This window comes from Cetorhinus maximus, chromosome 8 (assembly GCF_964194155.1).
Source record: "Cetorhinus maximus chromosome 8, sCetMax3.hap1.1, whole genome shotgun sequence".
Classification (NCBI taxonomy): domain Eukaryota; kingdom Metazoa; phylum Chordata; class Chondrichthyes; order Lamniformes; family Cetorhinidae; genus Cetorhinus; species Cetorhinus maximus.
In genome coordinates this window covers 80794220-80802978 of record NC_135886.1, presented here as the reverse complement: position 1 = coordinate 80802978, position 8759 = coordinate 80794220, and the positions used below count along the sequence as shown (strand labels likewise).

At 50.8% G+C, this 8759-nt stretch overlaps 1 protein-coding gene across 6 annotated transcripts in view; it reads left to right on the top strand.

Moving 5' to 3' along the window:
• The first annotated feature begins 211 nt into the window (after positions 1 to 211).
• LOC144683765 (protein sprouty homolog 2) overlaps positions 212 to 8759 on the top strand; it is a 28112-nt gene continuing 19564 nt past the window's right edge. Inside the window, exons 1-2 of one of the 6 annotated variants that reach the window (XM_078547139.1) lie at positions 212 to 685; positions 7125 to 8239. In XM_078547139.1, the coding sequence (XP_078403265.1) occupies positions 7174 to 8082 (909 nt within the window). In that variant the 5' untranslated portion in view covers positions 212 to 685; positions 7125 to 7173 and the 3' untranslated portion in view covers positions 8083 to 8239. The other 5 variants (XM_078547135.1, XM_078547137.1, XM_078547138.1 and 2 more) reach the window with 5 other exon arrangements.

Sequence of the window (8759 nt, the reverse complement as noted above, 5' to 3'; positions counted from 1 at the left end):
ATTATTCTTACTCTGGATTGCCTATTGTCCTTTTCTATCATCATCCTAAAACGTACAATACAATGATCACTGTCTCCTAAATGTCCCCCCCACCCCACACCACCCGACACTCGGTTAGAATTTGATTAGACATAAAATCCTGGTCTTTGCAGTTTTGAATTTTCATTTTATACATGACCTGGAAACCCTGTAAATTCCTGGCATGCACCAAGCATTTGCATTAGATTGTTAGTTTTCAAAGTCCAGTGGAATACTGCACAGTACAGCTATCTGTGTTGGAAAATGTGACGTAGATTAAACCCTTTAAAATTAATGTAGCGTTTTTTATAGGGTTAGATGTGAAGTTACATCTTTTCAAACGAGAAGTGCCATAATTTTAGTGAAGTGAAAGTTAACGGGTTTGCATCTATATGGTGACATTTTGGGAGCTGGATTTTTTTGAAGGGCGGAGGCTTGATCGTGGTGAAGGGGGATCAAAAGTAGCCGCTTTGGTTTTAATTTGATGAGAAGATGAGCTGTCAAACTGGCCTGATGCTCATCCCTATCTCAGTACAAGAGAGGGCCTATGTGAGACACATTGGTTGACGGGCAAGCATTCCTTAGGATAAAGGTTCTGTGCTTTTTTGTTTTGGAATTTAAGCTTCCCAGCGTTCATCTCAGTGCTGCTAGGCTCCTGGGACTACCCGTAAGTATACTCCGCACAGTTTGAGGCGGTGACAGACAGCTGCACCTCTATCAGTGTTCCAAGCCTGTGTTGGGCTGAGAAACTGTCGTTTGCAGCTAATTTTAAGTTAAATGAAAATCCGGTTTGTGAAACCTGCAAATTGGGTCTTGGAAGCCAGAAAACAAAACAAACAGATTTAAAAACTCTAAGGTTGAAACTTATCTAATGCTATTCCAATTAAAACAAATAAGGTAGATCATTCAATTCGGATACAGTTCATATTCCAGAATATGAAACAGAGAATGGTTCATATTCATATGTGTTAAAAGAACAATAAAATTAAAGTGAATTCATTTAAAGTTGTTTTCGGTGCACACTTTAGAATCAGGATTAATATTTCAGTAATAAATTACTTCTAATCGAGTAATTTATTGCCGAAGCAGTGTTTCAAGATGAAAAGCAACACAAGCCAATCGACAACTTCTTTGGACTAGTCGGCAAAGGGTTACACAATCCCTATTCCGAAAAATAAATCATACAACCCAGTTAACAAAGCAGTTTATATAAAACAGTGAATAGGGATGTTGAAGAGATGGTTGTCCAAAACACGTGATAGTTTGAGTTTATTGGAACGCAACGTTTTGCTCTTTGGTGAATTACAGTCAGAAGGGTATAGATGAAAGTTTACTGTATTGTATAGGCGCTGTAAGAACGTTGGAGCGAATAAAACTCATGCCAAATCCTCTATGTGTTGGACAAGCAGTTCAGAGGCTTTCTTAACCTTGTGACCTCCCACTCAGTGTGAGACCGAACTGTAGCCTCTCCTCTGTACCCTGATGTCATATGTTGGAAAATGATTCAGAAGGAAGGTTAGAAGCGAAGAAGGACTGTGAAATGTCTCTTACAGCAGTCATTCAGACATCTGCAGAACCAAGTCATACCACTTGATGACGGCTCTGATTCACCACAACACCCCTCTGTCCGCAAACCGGATACAGACCCGTGAGACTTTACATTTCTGTAAATCACAAGCAGATTTATTGCAAGACTTGGATGCAATTAGCAGCCGATCTCCCCCGTTAAGATAAGATTAAAACTCCAAAGGTTTATTGAATAAAATGTTTCAAAAATCAGTGTAAAAGAGAAAGCACTTTGCGAATTAGGCGAACACGAGTCCGAGTTTATGTCCCATTCAGATTGTGCTAACAGGTGGGAATCGTCACCATTACAAAGTAACAAGGCCTGCGAGGAGTCGAGGGAAGATCATTACACCTCCTCCTCTCTCCTTCCCTCGGTTTTAAAAACATCAGTAATGGCTTTGAATGGATCGAAAGTATTAATCAATTTGTTTAGATGTCTGCCTCTTGCCCGAGCGCATTCGAACACACTATAAATAGCACGCTATCTGCCCCTGTTCAATCACTTCTTTTTCTTTTGATATAAATCTGCACGGGAGAACATGTTCAAATCTTAGCGGTGTTTCCCGAGCACAATCTCAGTTACAGTGCACGGAACAGTTTGGAGGTAGGTGTAAAACTTCATCTCCACAAAAAAGGTCGCTTGTGCTGCCCGTCACACATTCGGTTATTAAACAAGCTCGCTTTAAATAGTTGTCCGCCTTCCCCAGTGGCCCACGACCGGATGCGGAGAAACCTTTGGGACGGCAAATGGCCTATCAATTTCACGTGGATGACGCCATTTAGCCATTAGCTATAACCGGGCAAATCCCTGTACAACTGTGGAGAGTGTGGACCCGGGATGGGACTGTGTGCGCGGGGCTTTTTCTTCTGTTTCCTTTCGCCAACACAGCCTCTGCATTCGTGCATCTGAGTCACTAGCAGAACTGAGGGATTGGGGAAGGGTCTGTTTCTCCCTCTTTCCACCTCCTCACTGATCCCTGACAGCCCAGGACACGGCGCCCTTCACTCCAGGAGCTTGTCATTGATCGGACATAGTGGCTGCAGTTGAGGCAGAGCAGACAAGGTTACTGCTACAGTCTACCCAGCAGCATCGCTAAGGAACAGCTCCCATCTTCCGCGAGGTGAGCCACTATAGAATATGACCTGGTTTAATATATACATACCAGTGTGTATATCCATCCTATTCAATCGTGTCTATTATGCACTTAACTCGTGCCAGACTGGAGTTGGATATCTCTACAGGGTTAACGCTCATTTCAAGCAATTGCAAAAATCTTTCCGATCATTGATCACTCATCCCTCAACACCAAGGGACTGCATTAAACTAGACCCGGTTGCAGCATACTGTTACTGGTGTGAAGGGAGGGGGTGGGGAGGAGGAGATAATATTTAATATCGATCAAAACCCGAGTAGCCTCATTTTAATGTAACTCTCCTTGAGGAAACGGATCCAGCCACATCCATTAAAGAGTCTGTAAAGAGCCGAAAGGCAGTCGGTAAACTTCACTGACAGTGTTTAATGTGAGCACTGGCAACCTGCGGGACAACATCCTCACGTGAATTTTATGGTAAATGTTTAACTCTTTAACTGGGGGGAGGGGGGGAATAGAGAAATACCATTTTCTTTCTTAAATAACATTTATTCATTGTCTACTCTTGTTGCAGCTGCATTTCCATCTTTGTGTTTACAATATAATTTGAGATTAACCTTGTAGCCTTAATTTAAATGACATGTTAATCCCACAACCGGGGTGGGGATGAATGAACATGTTTTGTTAAGTGCTGCTCGAGTTGGGTGGGATTTGGGTTTTGGCGGGGGTTGTTTGGGGGGTGGGGTGGGGGTGAGCGAGGGGCTGGGGTCTCACTCTGCTCCATGTGGTCCCGTTAGTGGCGACTGGGGCCGTTGGTTTGATCTGTGTGTGTGTGTGTGTGTGTGGACGGCGGAGACTGATCAGTTCATGGCGCTGTCTAATGGCCCTGGTACAGTATTTGACTTTTCCATATGTAGTATCCATTTCAAGCCAGCTTGCTGTATCGGATTCAGCACATCCGGAATTGCAAACTCGCTGCCATTCAATAGCAATTGGAAGAGAGTGCTGCTCCTCCGGGTCCTACCGCCCGCCTGTCACTATCCTAACGCTTCAGCCTGACTGCCGAAGCAGACATCTCCTGTAATGAGAACAGAGAATGCTGGAGATACTCAGCAGGTCAGGCAGCATCTCCTGTATCTAGTATGGAAATGTCCGCAATTTGTGGTTCCAGATTTCATCTCTCCTTGAAAATAGAGCAATTGGGTGTATTGTGCTGAGACTATCTCCTTTAGAGTAGGCAATCTTTCTTACTTTTCCAGACTGACCTTGGTTCAGTTTTCATCATTCAGATTGTGCTCCAGAATATTACGAGTTTCGAATTATCGGGACTGACTCCTTTTTGACCTGTACCGGTGGGTGGCTTTCTTTGAACCGTGACCCTGGAGGCACATTTAGCGCCACCTCTGCTCCCAGCTCCCAGCTCACTGCCTTGGAGTCGCCTCAGATTGAAAGTGGGATTGGAGAAAGGACCCGGGGTCCAGGCACCGAGGGCGTGAATCGGGAACCCTTCAGTTATTCCAAGAACTGGGGGGAGGGGGGGGTATTAGAAGGACATTTCATTTCTTTGCGAGATGAACTGAAAGAATCACTCATTTTTCAGATTTTAGCTGAAATTAAAGACGTTCATTCAGTGCCACCTCATTCACAGCACTGATTTGAGTGAATGTGAAAACTATTTCATGCTTGCCCCTTTGAGTGGGAATATTGTTCCCGATAAGCGCAGGTTTTAGTACCCGTACAGCTCCGTGCCATTTGATGGTGCCAAGCTAATACCAGCCTTTCTTCACCTTTCTCAGCTCACACCTGACAATCTGATCTTCGTAAAGGTTAAACTCGGGATGCTGTGTGTGTGATAACCCGGGCTGACTCTGGATGCTGTGTGTGTGATAACCCGGGCTGACTCGGGATGCTGTGTGTGTGATAACCCGGGCTGACTCGGGATGCTGTGTGTGTGAACCCAGGCTGACTCGGGATGCTGTGTGTGTGAACCCGGGCTGACTCGGGATGCTGTGTGTGTGATAACCCGGGCTGACTCGGGATGCTGTGTGTGTGAACCCGGGCTGACTCTGGATGCTGTGTGTGTGATAACCCGGGCTGACTCGGGATGCTGTGTGTGTGATAACCCGGGCTGACTCGGGATGCTGTGTGTGTGATAACCCGGGCTGACTCGGGATGCTGTGTGTGTGATAACCCGGGCTGACTCGGGATGCTGTGTGTGTGAACCCGGGCTGACTCGGGATGCTGTGTGTGTGAACCCGGGCTGACTCGGGATGCTGTGTGTGTGAACCCGGGCTGACTCGGGATGCTGTGTGTGTGAACCCGGGCTGACTCGGGATGCTGTGTGTGTGATAACCCGGGCTGACTCGGGATGCTGTGTGTGTGAACCCGGGCTGACTCTGGATGCTGTGTGTGTGATAACCTGGGCTGACTCGGGATGCTGTGTGTGTGAACCCGGGCTGACTCTGGATGCTGTGTGTGTGAACCCGGGCTGACTCGGGATGCTGTGTGTGTGTGAACCCGGGCTGACTCTGGATGCTGTGTGTGTGAACCCGGGCTGACTCTGGATGCTGTGTGTGTGAACCCGGGCTGACTCGGGATGCTGTGTGTGTGAACCCGGGCTGACTCTGGATGCTGTGTGTGTGAACCCGGGCTGACTCGGGATGCTGTGTGTGTGAACCCGGGCTGACTCGGGATGCTGTGTGTGTGAACCCGGGCTGACTCTGGATGCTGTGTGTGTGATAACCCGGGCTGACTCTGGATGCTGTGTGTGTGATAACCTGGGCTGACTCGGGATGCTGTGTGTGTGATAACCCGGGCTGACTCGGGATGCTGTGTGTGTGAACCCGGGCTGACTCGGGATGCTGTGTGTGTGAACCCGGGCTGACTCGGGATGCTGTGTGTGTGTGAACCCGGGCTGACTCGGGATGCTGTGTGTGTGAACCCGGGCTGACTCGGGATGCTGTGTGTGTGAACCCGGGCTGACTCGGGATGCTGTGTGTGTGATAACCCGGGCTGACTCGGGATGCTGTGTGTGTGAACCCGGGCTGACTCGGGATGCTGTGTGTGTGATAACCCGGGCTGACTCGGGATGCTGTGTGTGTGAACCCGGGCTGACTCTGGATGCTGTGTGTGTGATAACCTGGGCTGACTCGGGATGCTGTGTGTGTGAACCCGGGCTGACTCTGGATGCTGTGTGTGTGAACCCGGGCTGACTCGGGATGCTGTGTGTGTGAACCCGGGCTGACTCTGGATGCTGTGTGTGTGATAACCCGGGCTGACTCTGGATGCTGTGTGTGTGATAACCTGGGCTGACTCGGGATGCTGTGTGTGTGATAACCCGGGCTGACTCGGGATGCTGTGTGTGTGATAACCTGGGCTGACTCGGGATGCTGTGTGTGTGATAACCCGGGCTGACTCGGGATGCTGTGTGTGTGATAACCCGGGCTGACTCGGGATGCTGTGTGTGTGATAACCTGGGCTGACTCGGGATGCTGTGTGTGTGATAACTCGGGCTGACTCGGGATGCTGTGTGTGTGATAACCCGGGCTGACTCTGGATGCTGTGTGTGTGATAACCCGGGCTGACTCTGGATGCTGTGTGTGTGATAACCCGGGCTGACTCTGGATGCTGTGTGTGTGATAACCCGGGCTGACTCTGGATGCTGTGTGTGTGATAACCCGGGCTGACTCTGGATGCTGTGTGTGTGATAACCCGGGCTGACTCGGGATGCTGTGTGTGTGATAACCCGGGCTGACTCTGGATGCTGTGTGTGTGATAACCCGGGCTGACTCGGGATGCTGTGTGTGTGATAACTCGGGCTGACTCGGGATGCTGTGTGTGTGATAACCCGGGCTGACTCGGGATGCTGTGTGTGTGATAACCCGGGCTGACTCTGGATGCTGTGTGTGTGATAACCCGGGCTGACTCGGGATGCTGTGTGTGTGATAACCCGGGCTGACTCGGGATGCTGTGTGTGTGAACCCGGGCTGACTCGGGATGCTGTGTGTGTGATAACTGTTGGCGGGCACCAGGTTGAACCGCGGGTTTAAGCACTGGGACCTCCTGTTTCAAATGATCCCGTGTCCGGAGTGACGGTTCTCTCCTGGGGGGTGGGGGGGGGGTGGGGGGTGGGGATGGTGGTGGCAGCGGCTGGCATCTGTCTGGGCAGGGCTGTTGGACACAGTATCTGAGGCTGCAGGATGATTGGATTGTGTGTTGCAGGCCAGTCTTCCGGCAATGCTTTCCCAAGCCCCCTTTCAATGTAGCAGAAGGGGGAGGGGGTTGCTGGGTAGAGGGGCAGTCACGAAGGGGCTGGGGTATGGGCGGTATTGTGTGCGGGGTGGAGCACTCCCCTTGAAGGAGGTTCCAGTGTAATGGGTGGGTTGGTATCGCCTCACTATCTTACTGACCCTTGTCTGTCTGTCTCTCTCTGTCCTGTCTCCACGCCAGGTCTGACCAATGTGCACTCAGCCCGCGGGCCTGCACCGATCACATTCAGATGGAGACTCCAGCGCCGCTCACTTCGCCTCTCTCTCTCCAACTGGCTCACGACAGGGGGCGGCAGCGGATTGATCCTGACCCCGGGGATATGCAGCAGGGGCCGGTGCTCTCTATAGATCAGATCCGGGCAATCCGAGCCAACAACGACTATGTGGAGCGCCCCCTGATCATCAGGGCAAAGATCAGCACGGGCAGCCCGTCCAGCTCGGGGCAGAAATGGGAAAGGGCGGCCGAGCAGAGCCTGGCTGTGCTGGAACAGCGCCCCTCAGCTCAGCTTCATCAACAGGTCCAACAACACTTGAGCAGGTCAACCAGTACGGTCAGCTCAGCCTCCAGGAGCAGCAGCACCTCCGAGCAGAGACTGCTTGTCAGTTTGATCTCGTCTCCTTCTGGCCAAGGGATTATCAGGGCGCAGCCCAAAGCTGACCTTAAAGGCGACTTGAACAAGCCTGCTGGCGCCGAGGACTGGAGCCAACACTCCCTGCGCTGCGAGCAATGTGGAAAGTGCAAATGCAGCGAGTGCACGGCTCCCAGGACGCTGCCTTCCTGCTGGCTCTGTGACCAGAGGTGCCTTTGCTCTTTCCAGAGCGCCCTGGAGTATGGCACTTGCGTGTGCTGTGTGAAGGGCCTCTTCTATCATTGCTCCAGCGATGATGAGGACAACTGTGCGGACAACCCGTGCTCCTGCAGCCAAGGCCATTGCTGCGCCCGCTGGACCGCCATGGGCTTCATCTCCATCCTCTTGCCCTGCTTGTGGTGCTATCTGCCGGCCAAAGGATGCCTCCGAATCTGCCAGGGATGTTATGACGGTGTCAAGCGACCGGGCTGCAGGTGCAAAAACTCAAATACCGTGTGCAGGAAGTTTTCCAATACACCCTGTCCTAAAACCTTGGAGAAACCTTTATGACCAAGACACTCTTGTTAAATCCGTGACCAATGTTAACCCTGTGGATGTTCAGAAGGCACATTCTCCAAAGCTTCCTTAACTCCTTAGTGAGATTTCCAAGGGAAGATTACATTTCTTCTCACGCCGAGACCCCAGGACATGCACAAGATGATCTGACAGGTGGGGGGTTTGCGGGGTGGTGGTGGGGTGGGGGGGGTGGGGGGGGGGGGAATGCGGTGGTGTGGTTGCTAAACTCTCAGTTGGATATTTGAATAGAGCGGTTTCCTAAACACCTGACGACTAGGTTCATATCTTGAAGTTTGAGCGTTTAGAATCTCCCCGGGGGAAAGGGACCATGCTCCATGTTAAGCACCTTTTTGTGGGTTCTTCCTGAGTTCATTACCGTCAGTTCCCTGTTGCTCACAAACTCCTGTAATTCCTATTGTCAAGGATGTCGTATGATATCCTCACCCCCTCACCAGTCTCAACGATCACTATCTGCACACAATGTGCTTTCTTCACTTGAGGCCCTGGGGCTTGGAGGCTATTTCTCTCTCTCTCTCTCTCTCTCTCCCCCCCCCCCCCCCACCCCACCCCCCGCCTCACCACCACCTCCATGCCCACTGTAACTCCCAGTGCAGGGACTTCGGAACAGCCATTGGCAGATGGTGTGTCCAGAGTGAGCCGCTCAGCTTATG